General features: G+C 47.1%; 1 protein-coding gene across 1 annotated transcript; it reads right to left on the bottom strand.

The window, feature by feature from the left end:
• Positions 1–6,003: 6,003 nt before the first annotated feature.
• Positions 6,004–18,312, bottom strand: LOC120380563. The gene is made up of 4 exons (XM_039498376.1): positions 18,192–18,312; positions 14,469–14,576; positions 11,008–13,847; positions 6,004–6,351 (listed from the first exon to the last, which is right to left on the bottom strand). The coding sequence occupies exons 2-4, from the start codon at positions 14,569–14,571 to the stop codon at positions 6,247–6,249; spliced, it is 3,048 nt and encodes a 1,015-aa protein (XP_039354310.1). The 5' UTR covers positions 14,572–14,576; positions 18,192–18,312; the 3' UTR covers positions 6,004–6,246.
• Between the last annotated feature and the right edge of the window lie 3,237 nt (positions 18,313–21,549).

The raw sequence follows: 21,549 nt of genomic DNA, 5'->3' as shown, positions 1-21,549 counted from the left end.
ACTCCGGTGTGGGTCTTACCTGCCCGCTGGAACGGACACGTCTGGCTGGAGTGACAGCACTTGGCTGCTTCCCCTGCTCAACCTCTCCTGCCTCCCCCAGCACTAGTACGGCATGAGTTACAAGCCCACTGAAAGTCAAGAACAAAGATACCGAGAGGGCCTCACAGCCGGACTCCACGTTTAGCATGAGAGAGGGCAGGCTGAGTCCTGTGGAACCCCTCGCTGCGCTACACAGCATTCATGCTGGCCGACAAGGCCCATCAGGAAGCCAGCAGCAGGCAGGATGCTGGATTGAGGCTGCAGGGCGCACTGGTTACAGAGAAAGAAGCAAACGTGATGGGGGAGGCCGGGCCCACGTGGGGAAGTGGAAGGGGGTCTGTGGCCCTTGCTCTGCAGCGCTCCTCTCAGGGGAATGGTCGCTTGCACTGAGGGTGCGTGGCAGATCCCGGCTCTGAGTGGCCCAGCGCCCTGCCAGAGCACGGGCATGAATGCTGTCATTCCCCATCACAGGAGGTGGAAAGCAGAGAGGCTCGTTTCATCAGGCAAGGCTGCTTCCTGGGTGGTAGCTGCCTCCGCTTGTGCCAGGGGCTACACTGGTTGCTCAGCAGAGGTGCCAGCTCAGCTGCTGGCAGTCAAGGGAGCTTAAAGCCACCCCTGGCAGCACCTCCCCTTCCCACACCAGGTGGTGAGAGGCCCGTGCACTGCACTAAGCATACCGTTCACACGGATCAGCTCAGACAGCCGCTCTCTCTGCCCTCACGAACTCATGAGAAGCAGCACCTCTGCTTGCTGTCTTTGCACGTTGCTGCGTCTCCCCTCAGCCCTCCTGCCCCACCCTCCAAGCTCCTCCTTGCAACCATGGCATTACTAGTAAAGCACAAATGACATTCAAAATGATGGGACTCCTCTGGCCCTTCCTTTGCACTAAGACCCAGTATGATGGTGAGGACGAAAACACAGCCCTGGACCCTCAGCTGGATCTCTCCATCAGTCCCTGCTAGCCTTTCTCCAAGGTGCCCCATCTTCCATTTCTAGCACCCTGATCCTCCCTTCTCTGCGCTTGTTGAAGGATCCCATGCCTAGAGCATGCGCCAGATGCTATGTTAGGTCCCAGTGCCCATACAGCGCACATCACCGAAGGCCAGTACACCCATGTGTTGTTCTACCCCCGCCAGGCTCTCCTCCCTTTCCTAAAGGAGGTAACAACTCGGGTGTTTTTGTCATCCCTGACTTCCCTGCTGGGCCCTGCCCTGCTCCCCAGCCAGTTATCACCAGCCCCAAGGGGAAGTGATGCATCCAATAGCTGTAAACCACAAGTTCCTCAGAAATGCCAGCACGTGGCTGAACCAGCCAGAGAGGAGAGTGTGTTTAGTCCCTCTCAAGGAGCACTTGCTTCAGCACAGCCAGCCAAACCGCTCTGAACAAGATTACAGCAGTGGCTCTCAACCTTTCCAGACTACCGTACCCCTTTCTGGAGTCTGATTTGTCTTGTGTACCCCCAAGTTTCACCTCACTTAGAAACAACTTGCTTACAAAATCAGACCTAAAAATACAAAAATGTCCCAGCGCACTATTACTGAAACATCGCTCACTTCCTCATTTACATCATATATAAATATTGCACTTACATTTCAGTGTATAGTACATAGAACAATATAAACAAGTCATTGTCTGTATGAAATTTTAGTTTGTACTGACTTTGCTGGTGTTTTTTCTGTAGCCTGTTCTGTTGTAAAACTAGGCAAATATCTGGATGAATGGATGTATCCCCTGGAACATCTCTGCGTACCCCCAGGAGTGCACGTACCCCTGGTTGAGAACTACTGGATTACAGTATACAAACCAAATCTAGCAGAGGATTTCCCCTGGTGAGTTATACTGGACTCTGTATCTGAGCCGGAGACCGGGGATTTGCCAGGCTGCCCACCGTGGGAAACACCATCACTGCTCTAGGTTTTGGCAGAGAATATAAACATCTCTCAGGCTCCAGCATGACCACCACAGCGGGCCGTGGCCATCAAGCCCCGTGTCTGCCTGCTAGTGGAACGGCTGCCACCTGCGCTTCCTTCCCTTGCTAACCGCTTTGTTTGCAGGTCACCAGGGCACTAAGGTGAGGATAGGGTGAGGGGAGACACACGTGCTCCCAGACAGACAAACGTAATGACAGGGGCTGCGTGAGCCATCAGCAGAGCGTTCTCCTGCTGAGAGCTCTGAGGCGTGATGGCATGTCAGCCTCTGAGGGTGGGTCAGTGAAAAAGGCCTGCCCTCTTGGAAAGGGCAAGCCCTGACTTCAGGCTGCAGGAGGCAGTGATCAGCATGTGATCATCACCTCCACTGCTTCCAGCCTCAGCCTGGAAATAACATCCTGATGAGTGCCCCACAAGGACAGGCGGACTATCCCAGGCTGACTCACCGGAGCCATTTTCAGCATGGATGGCGACGGTGCCCAGGATTATGAGCCCAGGGAGTTCCAGAGCAGCCCAGATTAGTACTCAACTCAGACAGGGGCCTGGGGCCAGGGAATCGGCCTGTACAGCAGTATGATGCCTAACTCACCCTGTCCCCAGACACACACCCAGGGGACATGCACACGTGAATTGTGTGTTGGGGATGGGCACTGCTTGTCCCAAGGACAGACATAAAAAGCACATGTTCACACCAGACCTAAGAGCTGGAGACAGCGATGCCAGACCCAGACCCCAGCTCTCCAAAACATAAGTCCAGATAGGAGCCTCACTCGTAATTAAATCACAGACCTGGTACTGAATACTTTGCACCGAGCTGCAGGAAGACCAGTGGGACAGTGGCCCACCATACACTCATGCTAGTAACATAAGAGCGGTCATATTGGGTCAGACCAGAAGTCCGTTTAGCCCAGTATCCTGTCTTCCGACAGTGGCCAATCCCAGGTGTCCCAGAGGGAATGAACAGAACAGGAAATTATCAAGTGATCCATCCCCTGTCGCCCATTCCCAGCTTCTGGCAAACAGAGGCTAGGGATACCATCCCTGCCCATCCTGGCTATTAGCCACTGATGGACCTATCCTCCATGAATTTATCTAGTTCTTTTTTGAACCCTGTTATAGTCTTGGCCTTCACAACATCCTCTGGCAAGGAGTTCCACAGGTTGACTATGTGGTGTGTGAAGAAAAACATACTTTTGTTTGTTTTAAACCTGCTACCTATTAATTTCATTTGGTGACCCCTAGTTCTTGTGTTATGAGAAGGAGTAAATAACACGTCCTTATTTACTTTCTCCACACCAGTCATGATTTTATAGACCTCTGTCAGGTCCCCGCCAGTCTCTTTTCCAAGCTGAAAAGTCCCAGTCTTATTAATCTCTCCTCATATGGAAGCCATTCCATACCCCTAATAAGTTTTGTTTGTCCTTTTCTGAACTTTTCCAATTCCAATATATCTTTTTTTGAGATGGGGCGACCACATCTGCATGCAGTATTCAAGATGTGGGCATACCATGGATTTATATAGAGGCAATATGATATTTTCTGTCTTATTATCTATCCCTTTCTTAATGATTCCCAACATTCTGTTCACTTTTTTGACTGCCACTGCACATTGAATGGATGTTTTCAGAGAACTATCCACAATGATGCCAAGATCTCTTTCTTGAGTGGTAACAGCTAATTTAGACCCCATCATTTTATATGTATAGTTGGGATTATGTTTTCCAATGTACATTACTTTGCATTTATCAACACTGAATTTCATCTGCCATTTTGTTGCCAAGTCACGCAGTTTTGTGAGAGCCTTTTGTAGCTCTTCACAGTCTGCTTGGGACTTAACTATCCTGAGTAGTTTTGTATCATCTGCAAATTTTGCCACCTCACTGTTTACCCCTTTCCCTAGATCATTTATGAATATGTTGAATAGGACTGGTCCCAGTACAGACCCCTGGGGGACACCACTATTTACCTCTCTCTATTCTGAAAACTGACCATTTATTCCTACCTTTTGTTTCCTATCTTTTAACCAGTTACCAATCCATGAAAGGGCCTTCCCTCTCATCTTAACAAACTGTGGTTACTGCTGACATGGGCAGCATTGAACCAGTAATTCAGCAATGAAGTCTCCAGGTCACATTTCCAGTCCAGTCAGCCGGTTCCCCTGGACTAGTGTATTGCTAATGAAATACTGGCATCGTGCGCTGCCATCTAGTGGGAGCAGAGTTCATGGCCACATAATGAGCTTACCCTACCACTTCTCTGGGGTTGACAGGCTAACACAGGGGTCGGCAACCTTTCAGAAGTGGTGTGCCAAGTCTTCATTTATTCGCTCTAATTTAAGGTTTGGCGTGCCGGTAATACATTTTAACATTTTTAGAAGACCTCTTTCTATAAGTCTATAATATATAACTAAACTACTGTTGTATGTAAAGTAAATAAGGTTTTTAAAATGTTTAAGAAGCTTCATTTAAAATTAAATTAAAATGCAGAGCCCCCCGCACTGGTGGCCAGGACCCAGGCAGTGTGAGTACCACTGAAAATCACGCGTGCCATAGGTTGCCTACCCCTGGGCTAACAGATGCTTCACCTGATGATCGGAACATACAGGCCAGAAGCTAACAGAAATGATCATCAGATTTCAAAACATTCCTCCCTCTGCATGCCCCAGATACCAGTCGGTGCCTACAACAGGACTGGACACCCTTGTGTGTTAATAACAGTGACTTTAACTAGGGATGTAAATACCGTTTAAAAAGTTAACTGTTTGAACGATTTAAAATATTTCATTTAAACGGTTAATTGGCCAGCATGGCTGCGGCAGTGGCTGCTCCAGTCAGCATGGCTGGGGCCACTCCAGCTGGAGCGCGGCCGCTGGGGTCGGTGGGCTGGCCGGCATGGGGCTGCTGGGGCCGGCCAGCTGGCCGGCCTGGGGGTTAACGGTTAAGGTGGGTTAACCAGTAAGACTAATGCTTACTGGTTAACACTTTACATCCCTAACTTTAACATTGAATTCTTCCTGCCCCCAGGTCCCTGGGGGCCTCGACGAAAATCAAACAGTCTTGTCGCCAAAAGCCACATCTCCCCAGTGCCCGCTCAGAGAGTGATGGAGCTGGCAAGGTGCTCCCCACCATGCCAGGCGCTGAGCCTGCTGCCGCTGCGCACTCCCAATCCTGCTGGCCATGGAGCTGAGCAAGGACCTCCTTGCCATACCAAATGCCCTGCCACTGCATTGGCCTGGGCCCCTGTGCCTAGGGGGAGTGAGGGGCTGACTGAGGGGCTTCCCCTCCATCCTGCTGTCAGAGGTGGGCACTTAGCTAACCAGCCATTACCCAGGGAGTGGGACTACATCTGAATGGGTGCTCACTTGACTATGCAGATGTGAAAAATGGTGTGCCACTTCCTGGCCAGCAGGAGCTGGGAGTGCTGCAGCAGCTGAGCCATGCGTGGGCTGAGAGCCCCTTGCTCCCCAGATGGTGCAGCCTGGTGTCCACAGCCTGGGAGGCAGGAGCCCCTCACTCCTCAGGCAGCAGTACGAGCACTGCAGAAGCTGCACGCTCAGCTTCTCCTGGGCTGGGAATATCTTATTTCCCAGGCCAGTGAGGGCCTAGCTCAATTTTATGGGTAAGGAAACTGAGGCACAGAAAGATACCTGAGGTGCCCTGCTGCCCTTGCTGGCCAATGCACCGTGGCCTTGTCCCCTCCCCACATTACAGGAAGGAGAGTGCTATCGTGCTTGGCCCTTGTACAGGCAGTACAAAGGGGGCTGAGGTGGGCCTTTCCCTCTCTGCACATCCACACAGGGGCTAGACCTGGCCCCTAGCGTCATTCCTGAGGCACACAGGGAGCCTGAGCTCAGATCAGATCAGATCAGAACCCTGCAGTTCCCAGCCCCTTTGCTCTGTGTACAGCTGTAGCACCCCACGCCCCACTGTGTGAGCTGCTGTTCAACCACAGTCACTGCCCCAGGGAGTTTACAATCTAATTAAAACAAGCCCCGATGAGTGAGCATAGCAAAGGGAAGGGAGAACGAGGGGACCCGTAGTGGGATAGGATTTTACATAGGTTAATAATGCACATCTGATTTGGAGGCTGGGAACCGTTGTTTTTCATGTATCAGTATCGATGGGCTTCATCCTCTCATGTTCGGTCCATCACACTTCGCTGCCTCACCTCAGAATAATCAGCTTTGCTGTGCACTTTATTGGAGAGTCTCTATTTAACAGGCCCAGGTTCTTAGGCATAAATGATCACTTCCGCCATTTTGAGCTCTTGCTTCTTGTTTTCACTCAGCGCCCCTCCCACCGGCAGGCCACACTGAGCTTTGCCTTCCCAGGCAGCCTGCTCGTTCCTCTGGTCTTTTCCAGCCACAATGGTTTTGAAAAAAATCCTAAAGCAAAGAAACAGAGTTAGCGGGAATAGAAAAACTCTGCCTCGCTACTCTCGGCAAGGGGCCTGCCCTGTCAGGGGAAGGCAGAGGATTGCTGTGCTGTTCATACTCGGGTCTGGTTTGTCAGTGAATTACACTTTAAGCTTTACATTTTGAACAGTCCTTTTGCTTGTTTGCTGAGTATCACTAGTGAACAGAGAGGGCAGGGAAAGGGCCAGGAGGGAAAATCTTTCAGCAGATAAGTGTCCAGCTCCCAAACGCTGCTAAATGGAAGAAGACACTGTTGTTGAGGTTGGGTGAAACCTCGTTGCAGTTGGTGGGTAGAACTGCTGCCTTTTACTCCGGGTTTGTCTTCACGTACAGCACTACAGCACCAGTGCAGCTGCACCTGTAGCACTTTCAGTGAAGACGCTATTATGCCAATGGGAGAGCTTCTCCCATCAGCACAGTCAATCCATCTCCCTGAGAGGTGGTAGCTACGTTGATGGGAGAAGCTCTGCTGTTGGCATAGTGCTGTTTACATAGGGGGATTAGGTCAGTATAACTATGTCACTCGGGGCATGGATTTCACATCCCTGAGCGACACAGTTATACTGATATAGGTCTGTAGTGTAGACCCGGCCTCAGAATCAGCATAAAAGCCACAGAGCCAGACAACACTAGGTGAGATGCAGGAATGTGCTAGAGACGAGTATCTCACAAGTATCAATGTAGCATTTTGGATCAGATTGCCACTGAAAATATAAATCTACACCGTGGCCGTAGCACCACCTTAACTCTTCCCCTTGTGCGTATGTGTTATGAAAAAAATCTTTAATTACATGACCCTGGCTAGTTTGTCCACAGGACTCTGGCTTCATTCAGTGCACAAGTTGGATATTGTGCAGAGGATGACGCTGGGATATGTAGTGAGTCTGGGTGGAGGTGGGGTGAAGTGGGGAGGGCAGATTCTCTCTTATCCTGCCTTGTGCCATGTGTAGCTACTAACTCCAGTGCAAAGTGGGTGTAAAGTACTCCCAGATCAGAATGAAGTATTTTACACCCACTTTATGCTGGTGTAGGTGACTCCACGGGCACAGGGCAATGGAGAACGAGGCCCAAATTCTGTTTGTAATTGGCTAGTTCTTGGTTAGACAGAGTAGAAGTCACCGAACGCGTTATGAGCCTCCATGGTGCTCTGTCCAGAGCCAAATCTGGCGCGTTACAGGTAGAATGCCTGCAAGGGATAGGAGTCTTGATGCCGTCCAGTCGTTGTGTTTTAAATCTCTTAGGGGGTCTTTTCACTGGCTCAAAGTCAAAGATGATTCTCCCAGGAAAGTAGGTAGGCACTGGAGCAGATGATCATACCACCTTAGAGAGCACTGGGTGCCCATTTCAGGGAAAGGGACCTATTTAGTTAGGAAGCAGAGCTCTTTGTTTGACTTGAATTTGTACCATTTGATGGTTTTGATCATGCTGAGATGTTTCATCTCAATGGTATCCAACTTCTTTTCAATCTTGACAGCGATAGGCCAGGTTTCAGTCTCCTAGCGCAGAACACTGACCACTGAGCAGTATATATACTCAGCTTCATCTCTCTACCAATCTAGGTGTTCGGTTTGAGAAAGACATTTTTTACGAGACTCCCCCATTACTGATTTCGCTTGTGCAATGCGGACTTCATGTTCTTTCTCGATGCCCCTCATGTTATCGACAACAGAGTTGAGGTAGGTGAAATCACTGGCAATATCAACTGGGTGGTTGCCCACTAAGATGCTAGAGGCCCACAACCCAGAGTGTTCCACATCAGTGACCAGAAGAATTTTGGGTTTACCCGAATTAGTTTGCAGGCCAATTTTTGCAATTTGCAATTCCCATGATGTAAATATGGCCTACGTGCAAAATTGCACCACTGTAACTGAAAGAACATCTGAGCCCTTAGTGGACACAGTGGGCAGCATGTACAGTGGATGAGACTGGCAATGTAGCGTAACATTATCAAAAGTACCAAAGTTCTACTGAAAGTCATTTGGCCATAGCCTAGGAGTCATATCAGGGAATGGTTAGAGCTTGCTGTGCTCCTGCTATCCCAGCTAGCATACAGTCTCTTGGGAACTATTGCCAGCTGGTAAGATCAGAGCAGCCCCAGAACTGCCCTGAGAATCAGAGTGCCATAGCTGACTGCACCTTCCCTCCACATCAGAACTTGGCACACCGGATAATCTGAGTCTGTGCTGTGAAGCATAAGCACGAGGGGGCAGAGTTAAGGGTATGCATGCAAGACTAACTCTCCCTGATTCTTTCTTGAGTGCTGCATTTTGCAGCCTCACAATTCTTTTAACATAGCTTTTTGAATGGAATATAGTTTAATTGATGGTATCTCTGTACACACATTGCATATATTATACATATATTCAGTGCAAAAATATGTATTGTTAATTCAAGGTTAAGATTGCAAAATCAAGCACTCAGATCAGGAAATTCCAGGAGTTACCTCCTGGGGTAGATGCTACAGAAAAACTTAATATCAGGTTGATAGTTTACTGTATTTAATGCAATAATAATTTATATTTGTACTGTTTCCATGGGATCTGAGGCCCAAGTAAGCTTTATAAGTTCCATTCAAAGAACTACATTAAGGGGACAGAAGAAATGCACAGTAGCTCTGCCCCATGAGCATGTGCTTTACAAACCCATCTTTATTTACAATCCCCTTCTCAAGTTTTTCCCGAATATTACACATACATTGCAGGTTGTTAACCACAGTCGTGTTCAAGTGTTCTAACAGTTACATTCATTTCAGTCAGATGTTGCGATGGGTTCAGTGAGTCTCACTTTTTCATCTCAGAAATGCCCTATGAGAAGTGCATCGTAAGTACTGTAACGTGTTGGTTCCATTTAGCACCTATCACAGTGTATGGAGGTGGGTGAGGTTGGGAAATAAATGCTCAGAGGGAAGCCCTAGTGATGATGAAATCTTTGCTCTATTTCTGTTGCTGCTGGGCTGAGGTTATCTGCAGGTGATTTCTGGAGTCTAGTTATTTTATTCAAGGTATTTCTAAGGATTTGCCCAGGGTGTTCAGATCTTGGCACGCAGGCTTTTTTGTGTGGTGTAAATATAAATCTGAACAAATAAAAGAGGAAGAAGCAATTTTTTCTTTACACACAATCACGAGGTTAACGCTGCATTAGCTCAGAAACTGCTTTCTACAAAAGTATGCCTACAGCTTGTTATTTAGTTTTCACTTCCCAATATTCCCTTTTAGAAGAAGTTCTTTTTGAGGCAACTTTTTAGTTATGTTCCATTCTCAATACAGATTGTTACAAAATTGTATTAATGCAGTTCAAACATTATTTTCACACTGCAGCAAACGTTCTTTGCTGCAAATGTTTAACATTATGAGAGAGACAAGGTTGGTCCAATAAAAGATACTCCCTCACCTACTTGTCTCTCTCATATACTGGGATCAATATGGCTACAACACTGCATTTAACAGTATGTCATTTTGAGAATTATTGACTGAACTGAAATTGAATCATTTCCAGATTTCCATCTTTTACTGAAATACCATGTGACAGAGCAAAGGAACATTTTAATGAAATGGATAGATAAATGTTATGTCTAAGGTTGTACAAACAAGTGTTACCTTGTATTACTTGAGAACCTGCATGTAATCAAAGAATGTATTATAAATGCATGCGCATAATGGGAGAGAGTTTAAGAGTACTTATTATTATTTATGTTATGGTGGAGCTTAAACACTCCAACCAAGATGCCATGGGGATGGGGATGGACACCGTCCAGACCCACAGTGAGAGACATTCCCTGCTCAAAGCTAGGAAATGCAAGCTATGGCTGCATTAATCAGGATTCACTCCTGCTAGCACACAGAAGTGTAAACTGCACCTCCCTGCCCAAGGGAGCTCACTATATGCTAGAGGGCATTCACCCCACAGGAAGGCAGAGTTCACACAGAGCTTTAGTCTCCAATAGGAACTCTACAGGCTCCCTGGCAATGGAGGCTGCTGGGGGGCTGTCAGGGGGGCAGGGCGCATCGGGGGGAGGAGGGAAGCTGAATCATTGTACCCCCTTCCCCGCCTTGCCAGAGCTGCCCACTCTTTGAGCTGTGCTACCTGATGCAGCCGCCTGCCCCAGCAGACAGGAGGTGACAGACACTTCCCACTGCATTCAGTTCACCTCAGGCCCAGAAACAATGCAGGGAATTTGAAGAACACCAAGCAAAAGGAGCTGGGGTCTCAAGGATTGACTTACAAAGAGTGTAGGCTAAATAGCAATGAAGGAAGGAACATGACAAGTATCTGAAGGATATAAACACCAAAGAGACAGACTGCAAAGATAAATTGAATCTGACGAGCAAGAGAAATGAGACCTTTTATACCGGCGAATGCAGTTTTGATGGAAGCCTCACTGGCTGGGACCTTTAAAATCAGCTTGGACAATGCACTTGAAAATGCATTATAAGAATAACACTACCCTGCTGGGGCTGGAGCAGAATAAGGCTTTTCCATTTCTAACATCTATAGTTCTTCAGACATACTGCAGGATGCATGTATTGCGGGAATGCTATGACTTTTGGGGGCACTGAACAAAATCTTTAATGTAATCCCACTGAACGTTTGCATGTGTTAACATAACTATTTTGAGTTGTTACAAACCTGAATTAGGTCTGGGTCATTTCTCTTTGGAAGTGTAGCTCTATTTTCCTCATACATGATACTTTGTTCCATGTAGGGAAGAGGGATTTCTTGAGAACATTTGCATTGGCTCCTATTCCCCAGGCAAGGATCAACTGTAAACCCTCTCTGTATGCTCAAGTAACTCTCGGGTTCTTTCTGCTTTGACTTGAAGCAGTTATAATAGTCACTTGATCTGCCAAGTTTTTGGGTAGCAGCAGGCTGGCAGGATGGGCAATAGTTGGGGTGATATATGGAATACTCCGGTAGTGTTTTCTCTCTCCCACCATCCTCAGAAGGTGTTGCAGCATAGATGCCATGTGCACAAATTTGCTGCATGGCGGCAGCTTCCATATCGCTTCTGATATTCCCGCTTTCACCCATTTCCATTCGCTTCCCTTCTTTTAGGAGTTCATTTGTCACCGTCTTTGCTGGAACACTGTTCTCAAAGTAAGACTGTGTGTTAGTGAACTGCCCTCTTGTGGCTTCTTGCTTGCGTATGTTTTCCAAAGATGAATGAGTTGGAAATACAGATTGGTTACTGTACCAGTATGTTTCATTCATGTTATCTGGTATTTCTCTATGGCAGTACTCCCTTGCTGGCTCCAGTTTGCAGGGTCCCATACCAATAGCAGAGCTGCTTATGCTTTCCTTAGTAACTGACTGGAAAATATCTCCAGTAGGGAAGAGTCCATGTTGTGGCATCTGTCCACATCTGCAAAACATGAGCTTCTTCAGAATGGAGTCTCCAGAAGGAACTGGGGCAGACTCAGAGTCCAATTTCTCCAATGGTATATTATTATTGACCTGAAACATACTCCTCTGCTCTGGTGGCTGTACTAAATTACTGATATTCCCAGTATAAGGAGAATCCAAGGTGTTCAAATTGTCTTCAGGATGAAATGTCCCATCTGCGAGACTCTGACTCTCTCTTTCATCTTGGAGAAATGGGGCAGTCAGACTTCTCCTCTCAGCTGGTAAAGGTGGGCTCAAAAGACCTTCCTCTTTTGTTTCTGGATCATCTGCAGTGGACAAGATCTCCCCTTTACATGGTGACCTCTTTTGTGCCCCTGGCCACCCAAAACAAAAGTTCAGAATGCTCTGCATCTTCAAATCCTTTTTTCTTTTGGCAGGAGAGATGTACTGGGTCTCCTCAGTACTGTCTCTATCACTTAGCAGAGACTGTGCAGAAAGTCTACGTGTTACCCCACCTTTTTTGGATGGTTTTCTGTTAATGCTTAGGGATTTCTCAGTGCCAGAATATCTCCGCTTTGGATGTAGGTTGACACTCAAGTTAGACAGAGGACCGCAGTGACACTTAAGAGCTTCTGAAAAAGGCACGCTATTCAATTTACTTGTTTCTGTTTCTTTCACAGTTTTGTAGTGACCAGATTTTTGCTTAAAAGGCTCAATATCCAAAGTCTTTGTGTTGTCAAGGTTGGAAGAGATGTAGGGTTTGTTTATAAATCTTAGATCTCTTTGAGCTTCTTTGGGTTTGGTAGACACAATAGGATGTCTTATGGATCTGCAGACTTTTAATTGATGTTTCTGCTCTTCAACGGGTTCTTTAATGGATATCCCTTTTCTGTAGGGAAATTTTTGAACCCTGTAAGAGGTAGAAGGCCAAACTGTATCCTGTGTATCTTCAGAGGACACAAAGAACTGCTTGGCAGAGGGGGGGTTAAATATAGAAGATGTTTGTTCTATCTGAGCTCCAGGAATGTCAGAATCAGAAGAATCAGTCTGTGTTTCCAGAGGCTGATTGGCTTCAGGATCTGAGACTTGTTGGAGTCCTACCTGCCCAGTAAACGGAATAGCTTGCTTTCGAGTGTCAGTATCTAAGTGCGCAGGATTTGGAACTATAGAAATACGCAACTTATTAAAATATTGGTTAAGCTCAGGTTCTCTAAGTTTGAAAGCTAAGACAGGTTTACTTGCATCGCCTCTAACTTTCCTAACCTTTGAAGAACTACTATATTTTGTTTCGGCTCCTGCTAATGAAACAGTTGGAACTGAGTAAGCTGCTTCCAATGCTAGAGATATAACAAGAGTTGATGAACTAATGGGCAAACACCAATGCTTGGAGGTCTGTGGTTTGACAGGTATATCAGTCACTGCTTCCAAAGGACAATGTAAATGTCCATTCACCAGTTCACCAGAAGATAAATCTTGATTGGCAATACTTTCAGTGTTATGAAACACAGCAACTTTCTTCTTGTCCAGTTTTCTGTTTCTCTGTTCCTTTAACAGTGATCGTTTTGAACATTCACAAACAATACATTCACCAGGGTCTTCCCCTCTACAAGCAAAAGAAGCCTGCACAGCTTTATTGCACTTTGAGATTGGAGGAGAATCAGCTGACGGGTGCTTTTGATGTAGCTTATTAACTATGTAGGCTTTCTTAATTGTGAAAACAGCTGGCTCCTGTATTGGTTGCTCAGTACTGAAGAGCTGGGGGGGTTCACTTTTGGAAAATAAATCCTTTCGAGATGATAAGGCAGACCTTGATTGAAGCACTCGCGCTGAACAACTTGCAGATGGGTGATCAATTGTTTGACTTCTGTTAAATGTAGAAGGTGGTATGGATTTTGGTGCCTTTTCTTTTTGGCTACTCCTAGAATGTTGTGATTTTTTTCCTTGTAGTAAAAGATAGTCTCTGCCGTTATTTTTTCTGTTGGTTTGATTGTTTCCTGAGACCAGAAGACCTTCTGTCAAGTCATTGGTTGTTTTGCTTCTTTCCCTCTCTTCTCCCAGTGAATGGTACTGATCCTTTGTATCAGTGTAAAGATGAAGATCACTTTCACTGTCAGAGCCAGTTAAATCTAGAGCGGAAACACTTAGAAGTTATTTTCAACTAAAAATAATTCTTTACAATAGAACACTTACAAAATATATCACAAGGAATCATTATCACTCACAATATTAACGAATGAGAAGATATATTACTATAAAGCAACAGTTCTCAAACTGTGGGTCGGGACCCCAAAGTGGGTCATGACCCCGTTTTAATGGGGTCACGAGAGCTGGATTAGACTTGCTGGGGTCCAGGACCGAAGCCCAAGCCTCAGTGCTCGGGCCAAAGCCCAAGGACTTCAGCCCTGGGTGGCGGGGCTCAGGTTACCCCTGCCTGGGGCTGAAGCCCTTGGGCTTCGGCTTTGCCGACCCCCTCCTCCCTCCACCGGGGCACACTTTTTGGCCCCTTCTCCTGGGGCGGCAGGGCTCAGGCTTCAGTCCCCCCTCTAGGGGTCACACAGTCATTTTTGTTGTCAGAAGGGGGTCGTGGTGCAATGAAGTTTGAGAATCCTTGCTATAAAGTATCAGCAACAAACTCACCAGAGAGAATTAATTTCATATTAATTTCTTTAATAATTCACTATTTATTCTTCAACCCAAAACACTGCTGAAAGGTTAGACAAGGTTTTGTAGCCTGACTTTCATTTTACCTTTGCAGCTACAATGGCTGTGTGAAAAGCTTGCTTCCCAGGAACAAGAATAAAAATCAGATTCATTTGCAACATCACACCACGCTGAGTTCTCGTTGGACATAGCACCTAAAATATAAACATATAAGAAGAGGCTTTGAAAAAATAACTCCTTGGAACAGGGAAGTCGATGCCACTGATAAAAAAAAATCTGCCCTTTGTAGAGATTTAAAAAATAATTATATAAGATTCCTGACTAATTCATCCACTCCTCACAATGTATTCAATAGGGTTTCTACGATTATTTGGAAAGATAAAGAGAGATGGAACCCTCAGGGCACCTCTTTCATAAAGAGTATGGCTCTGTGTCTTTTTATAGTAGGTTTTCAGAGCCCTAGTGATATTATTGTGATTGTTAATTTGTATTTTGGTAGTGGTAGTGGACCAGGACCCCACTGCGCTGTACAAACACAACCCAAGATGTCTGCCCTAAAGAGCCAGGGTCCTTTTATTGTTGGCAAAAGAAGAAAAATAACACCACTATCACCACCAGGTTGCAAGAAATGCAGAAATCTGGCAGAGGATTCACAGGCTACTACATAACTATATAGTTTTACATAGAGATGGAAACATAAAAGATCTGGTCATCTAGTTTTTCTGCCATCTAGTGAAGCACCAGCAGTTCCCATTTCAAGCTAAGTGAAAGAATAAGACTCAAATGAGAGAATTAATCTATATTCATTCTGAAAAACTGGAGGGGTCTATTCTAATCTGGGAGCAGCAGCTTTGGTAAACCAGTGCTTAAAATGTGTGCCTCGGCAACCTGGCACAATTAAAAAGTAATTTTTTTGCCTGGCCTGCAACTAGGCAGGCCACTCATCCACTTTTAAACCAGACAGTCCTGCTTTTGTACTGCCTGTCCCCCATCCAATACTGAGGCAAATCCAGATGTGGTTTTGTCCATATCAGACAGGCAACACCATAGTTGACAGTGTGCCACTCTGCCCCAAACAACAGGACCTTGCACACACACATGCGGAGGCAGGGCAGCATGCTCTTCAAAATGCCCCCCCTCCCCACCCCCAACATGGCATGACCTCCCATGCACCATGCATGCAAGGTTATGCCAGCAAGGTGGGTCACACAGGTGGGAACAGGCCCACTGGAAGTACCAGAATGTCTGGCATTTGGGGAATATGCGAGAGGCCACCCTGCCTGCAACCCCTTGTGGGTTATCCCCCACACACACATTTTAAGCATTGTCTCTATCCTCATTCAACTGCTTAATGTCATTTGTGTTTGTCAAGGGGATCCCATCCCCCACTTTCAAGTAGTGGCAATGAAAACTTTCAGGAGGGCTCATTTATTTGTTTCTTTCTTTCTGCTACTGACATTTTCTTCCAACTTTTTAACTATAATTTTTTCCCCTCTAAGAACTAAGCAGATTGAAATGAATTAGCTCTTGGAAATAAAAAGGGTGGGTTTTTTATTATTTCGTACAGAAATGAGTTTCACAGAGGCCCTATCTAAACTAGAGAAATTTTCCAAAAATATCCCTCCAGTGCTATGTGTTCTGTTCCACCAGTGGTAGCAACGTTGGAAGTCCTCATGTAGACAGCACCAGTGGCATATTAACACCATTACACATAACCCTGCTTACAGTAGATCCAGCTGACGGGTGTTAAAAATGCTGGTGGCCCATCTGCACTAAAGCTCCTGACATTGCTGCCACAGTTAAAATGATGTTAGCAGTGGCATAAAAAGAAACAAAGTCAGTGGAAGCCAAGTGCCATGAATGACCGACCCAAGAGAGAAAGCATTGAACTTGCAACCTGCAGATAAGAAAGAAAATTCCCTTAATGTCTGGGCCCTCTTGAGTCTTGTCTACACTGTAACAAGTTTATGGATACGAAACACAGCTTAACTGTGCACGTAGCCATGAACAAATTGCATTCAGCACCATTTCAGTAACTGAGGCTAAAGCCAGGTTAGCCTTTCTAAAGTGGTGCTGAACATGGTTGGTCTTTGTTTAAGCTGAAGAGTCTTCAGCTCCCATTCAGCTGCACCCATCACTGACAAAGGTCAGCTGTGGTCAAAGTGGAGCTCCATCAGCAGAGAATTTGGCCTTTGGTCTTTAGACTTCCCAGGAACCATGGAGAGGTTTGCCTAGGATGCATTTTCTTGTGTATATGGTATAAACAGATCAACAATTTCACATAAATGGAAATATGTCAGAGTATGATGCCTGTTTCAGTGAATCTATCGCGATAGCCAAAAGGGGGTTTGAATAGCCTTAACTTCACTCTTCCAGAGAAAGAGGTGGGCCGGGACCTGAGAAGTTGAAAAGAACAAATGAGATACGTGGTCCCTCTCACAACACTGTGGGGATGTCTGCAAGTTCCTAGGCAACAGGGTAGACTCTTGAGGACAAGGGGTTTGTAAGGTCTGTTATGTGAATTTTACTGAAAAACAAGGAGCAAGTTCTGAACTGGTGACACAACAAAGCGCGATTGCAGCTGCCCTATTTGGCCATGGGCACATAACCATTAGCCCAGCCCTCTGAGGTCAAATCCTGCTGAGGTCAATGGAAATCGAGGGCAGTCAGCACCTTGCAGGAACAGGCTCTGTATCACTGGTGACAACTCAAATAACTATAAAAGGCTCCTCACTGCCCCCTAAGGAAGCGGGAGCAGTTTCCTCCCACTCTGATATTTACACCTCTGCAGCATTTTGAACAAGCAGGCAGGGACAGGAGAGAGATTCCCAGCGTGACCTGTAATTAGGAGCAGTTTTCTAGAAGGAAACCAAATGGTCCAAATTCAGGGCTGGCATAACTCCTTTGATTTCACGCAGGAGCTCTCTCCACTGCTTAGGGACTCCCAACCTAAACTAAACCGTTAAGAACAGAGTAATCAAAAATACAAATGCTGTCCCCCACACCCCCGCTTGTCTCAGGCATTGCACCCTCACCCCAATCGAACACCATGGCAGCAAGCTGCTGCTCCCGTTGCTCTCTGGCTCCACCCAGCCCATGGGAAGGAGGCTGACCCCATGTACTTGCCTTCCCTGTGGGAGAGGAGCTGCCCACTCTCACCCCTGCCATACCCTGCCCATCTCATGTAGGAGAGGGAACATCACCCAGGGCTCCTCCTGCCCCATGGGGAAAGCTGCCCCCTATGCATCCCCAACCCCACCAGCCCCACTGGGAGAGCTGCCCCCTGTGCCCCCCAAATCCTGCCAGCTCCATAGGCAGAGCTGCCCCCTGTGCCCCCCAAATCCTGCCAGCTCCATAGGAAGAGCTGCCCCCTGTGCACCCCAAACCCTGCCAGCCCCATGGGGAGAGCTGCCCCCTGTGCACCCCAAACCCTGCCAGCCCCATGGGGAGAGCTGCCCCCTGTGTACCCCAAACCCTGCCAGCCCCATAGGGAGAGCTGCCCCCTGTGTACCCCAAACCCTGCCAGCCCCATAGGGAGAGCTGCCCCCTGTGTACCCCAAACCCTGCCAGCCCCATAGAGAGAGCTGCCCCCTGTGTACCCCAAACCCTGCCAGCCCCATGGGGAGAGCTGCCCCTGTGCACCCCAAGCCCTGCCAGCCCCATAGGGAGAGCTGCCCCCTGTGTACCCCAAGCCCTGCCAGCCCCATGGGGAGAGCTGCCCCCTGTGCACCCCAACCCCCACCAGCCCTAAGGGGAGCGCTGCCTCCAACCCCTGCCTGCCCCCCGGGGTCGGTCTCCACCCCTCTCACCCGCAGGCTCCGCCCCTCCTGCGGCTCATGGCCTCTGCTGCCCATGCGCCCGCCGCTTCCGGGTCTCCGAGGGGATTTGCGTGACGTAAGCATGCCTCATAGCGCAGCGGGGTGACGTCACACGGCACTGTGATGGAGTTCCGACGTCAGCCCCCCACCCCCCGGTACTGACTCTGCCCGTGCAGCGCCCGGGGACTCTCCGTATCAGGTAGTGGTACCGCGCCCCCCGGTTCCAGCCCCTCCGCCTGGGACCTCTCCTCTCCCTTGGGTGCTCATCCCCCAGCGGGGCCCCTCCACGGGTACCAGCCTCCCAAGTCAGCGCCTTGCCCAAGAGACCTCCCCGCAAGCGGCACCCCCATCCCCATGTGCGATGTGCCCAGGGACCGCGCCAGCTCTCAGACAGGGCAAAACCGCCTGAGGTGGGCAGGTAGCAAAGGGCCGAATGAGCAACTCAGAAGAGAGAGCTGATAGCATCAGACGGAGCTTCCCTCCTCCTCCGTGGGGGTGTCTGCAGTTTAACTGCCCGGGAAGGTGAAGGAAGGGGAGTGTGAAGCCCTGCGGAGTGCCTTCCCGCCCCTACTGGCACTTAGGGACTAGCAAGGTGCAGGACTTGTCTACCTGGGAAATTATTCTAGCCAGAGTGAGGTAGGGTGTGAATTTAAAGCACTCCAGCTATTCTGAAATAACTCCTTGTGTGGACATGCTTATTGTGGAGTAAGAGAGCCTTTTTCTGGTTTTTGGGCCTGAAGTAAATGGGTATACCTCCCATTAACTTCACTGACTGCTACTGGACTTCACTGGGAGTTGTGAACACATGCACCAAACCTGAATTTGATGCAGAATATGGCTAGTGACTTCACAATAGGCATCTTAGTGCTCCAGGTTTGACTCGCTGATTCCATTTCCAAAGTGCTGAATCTGCAAATTAAAAACTGATCTACCGCTCATGCCAATGACACAAGTTCCCCCTGGAACACTTCTGGTCCTACGCCACCAACCACTAAAATGCTGCAAGCAGAACTTAATTCTGTTGATGTCTGAGGCAAAATAGACTCCAGCTTTCTCATGTGATGTAAAGGAGCAACAGACATTGCTGATTTAGTCAGCTTAATGTAACCTCTCTACATACACACTCATCATACATAATTCTAGAGCTTATTGTGTATACTTGAAGATGAGGTATGATGTGGAGCTGTCAAGTGGTGCTCTTACCATAAAAAACAGGGATAAATAATGACACTATCAACACATTAAAATGACCACTTTGAAATATTTGCATTAGTTTCTGTTAGTTTAATGACTATGTATTATTTCAAGACATAAATTTGGATTTCTTTTGACCTCAAAGCATCACAACAACAATCTAAAGCAGGGGTAGGCAACCTATGGCGTGCATGCTGAAGGTGGCATGTGAGCTGATTTTCAGTGGCACTAACACTGCCTGGGTTCTGGCCACAGATCCGGGGGGCTCTGCATTTTAATTTAAATTTAAGTGAAGCTTCTTAAACATTTTAAAAACCTTATTTATGTTACATACAACAATAGTTTAGTTATATATTATAGATTTATAGAAAGACACCTTCTAAAAATGTTAAAATGTATTACTGGCACATGAAACCTTAAATTAGAGTGAATAAATGAAGACTTGGCACACCACTTCTGAAAGGCTGCCGACCCCTGATCTAAAGGGTACAAATAAAATCTAATAAAAAATGCATACAGACATCACTGAAATGTAATAGCACTGGTGACATTTCAAGTCATCATCATCATGGGTTGCCACATTCTTTATTCTCTTGGTATATACACAGTTCTGTGCAGGGAAGATTGTTCTGACTACAGTTGATTTTCTCAAGTATTTTTCATGGTGAATTGGCACTGGACTTTCTTTGTTTTTTCAAACACTGCAAAAGAGAATCTGCCTGGGTAGAGTGACATTTTTTCCCCACACTTTAGTGATATTTCTTGTGATGCTGGACTACACCTCTACCGTGATATAACGCAATCCGATATAACACAAATTCGGATATAACGCGGTAAAGCAGTGCCCTGGGGGGGGCGGGGCTGCGCACTCCGGTGGATCAAAGCAAGTTCAATATAACGCGGTTTCACCTATAACGTGGCTCCCGAGGACAGTGTTATATCGAGGTAGAGGTGTATCTGGAAACTGTTCTTGAAATACCACTCTATCCATTGCATGAAATATATTATTTCAATCAAGGTCTCTATGTTGATTATATTATCTCCTTCATGGTTGAGATTTCCATCTGCATGTAGTGGTATAATTCCATTCGGAATGAACACATCTCCCTGGAGTCTTTCTACTTCAGTTTTTGAAGCACTAGTGATGAATTGCCTCAGTTCAACATAATTGATAAAATCAGTGAAGGTGTAGCCCCAGTCTCATGGTGTAGCTGTGCAGCAAGGTTTATGTGCAGTGGTGTGTTAATTTTGGAACTGTTAAACCCTATGTTCTCAGGAATTGAGAGCATCTTATTTGAATGTCTTCTGAAAGATTTCTGGCTGAATTATATGCATTTTTATCCATTAGCAAATGGACAAAGAAACTCGTGCACCAACTGGGACACAAAAGTAGATGACTTCTCTGAACTACAATCACCAGGCTTTTGATAATATTCTGGGGCTTTCATTTTGACTATTTCAAACTAAAGGATTGAAGTGGCATTATACAAAACCACAAAGCTGTTCATCAGGCTTGCTCACCAGAAGAACATTGATCAAACATTTAGATGACTTAAGTTCCTGCTTCAGATTACTAATAGCTTGGATAGCATCAGCTACCGGTAATGTTATTGCACTTTATGGAACAAAGGTAGATTTGCCTAGTTTGTGCTGTGCATGGAATGAAATTGCAGAACCAGAATGTTTTTTTCTAATCTTGCTGTTGGAATTGCTTGCAGTTTCTACATCTGAGGGATAAGTAGAGCTTGTGTGGGTATGCCATGCGTGGGTACGCCATGGAGACCTTGCCCCACGTCCTGTGCAGCTGCAGGCCCCACGGCAGAGCCTGGCAGCTGCGCCACAACGCCGTCCAGGACCGCCTGGTGAAGGCCATCGCCCCGTACCTGGGAGAGATCGCTGTCAATCGCGCCATCCCCGGAACCGACAGCCTGCTGCGCCCAGACATTGTCATCATGGATGAGGACCGGAAAAAGATCATCCTCGTCGACGTGACGATCCCGTTCGAGAACAGGACCATGGCCTTCCGCCAAGCCCGAGCCCGCAAACTCGAAAAGTACGCTCCCCTGGCTGACACCCTGCGAGCAAAGGGCTACGAGGTCTACACCGACGCTCTGATCGTTGGGGCCTTGGGCGCATGGGACCCCCTTAATGAACG

The sequence above is a fragment of the Mauremys reevesii genome, linkage group 13, assembly GCF_016161935.1.
Source record: "Mauremys reevesii isolate NIE-2019 linkage group 13, ASM1616193v1, whole genome shotgun sequence".
Taxonomy (NCBI): domain Eukaryota; kingdom Metazoa; phylum Chordata; order Testudines; family Geoemydidae; genus Mauremys; species Mauremys reevesii.
Note: the sequence above shows the minus strand (reverse complement) of the source record. Positions and strands in the feature narration are given on the sequence as shown.

Bases quoted from the DNA above. Each gene is read 5' to 3' on its own strand.
- LOC120380563 (XM_039498376.1), bottom strand. From the start codon at position 14,571: ATGTCCAACGAGAACTCAGCGTGGTGTGATGTTGCAAATGAATCTGAT. The intron at 13,848-14,468 runs GTAAAATGAAAG...TTTCCGCTCTAG, and splicing joins CAGCCATTGTAGCTGCAAAG to ATTTAACTGGCTCTGACAGT. The intron at 6,352-11,007 runs GTTTGTAACAAC...TCTTTGCTTTAG, and splicing joins ATGACCCAGACCTAATTCAG to GATTTTTTTCAAAACCATTG.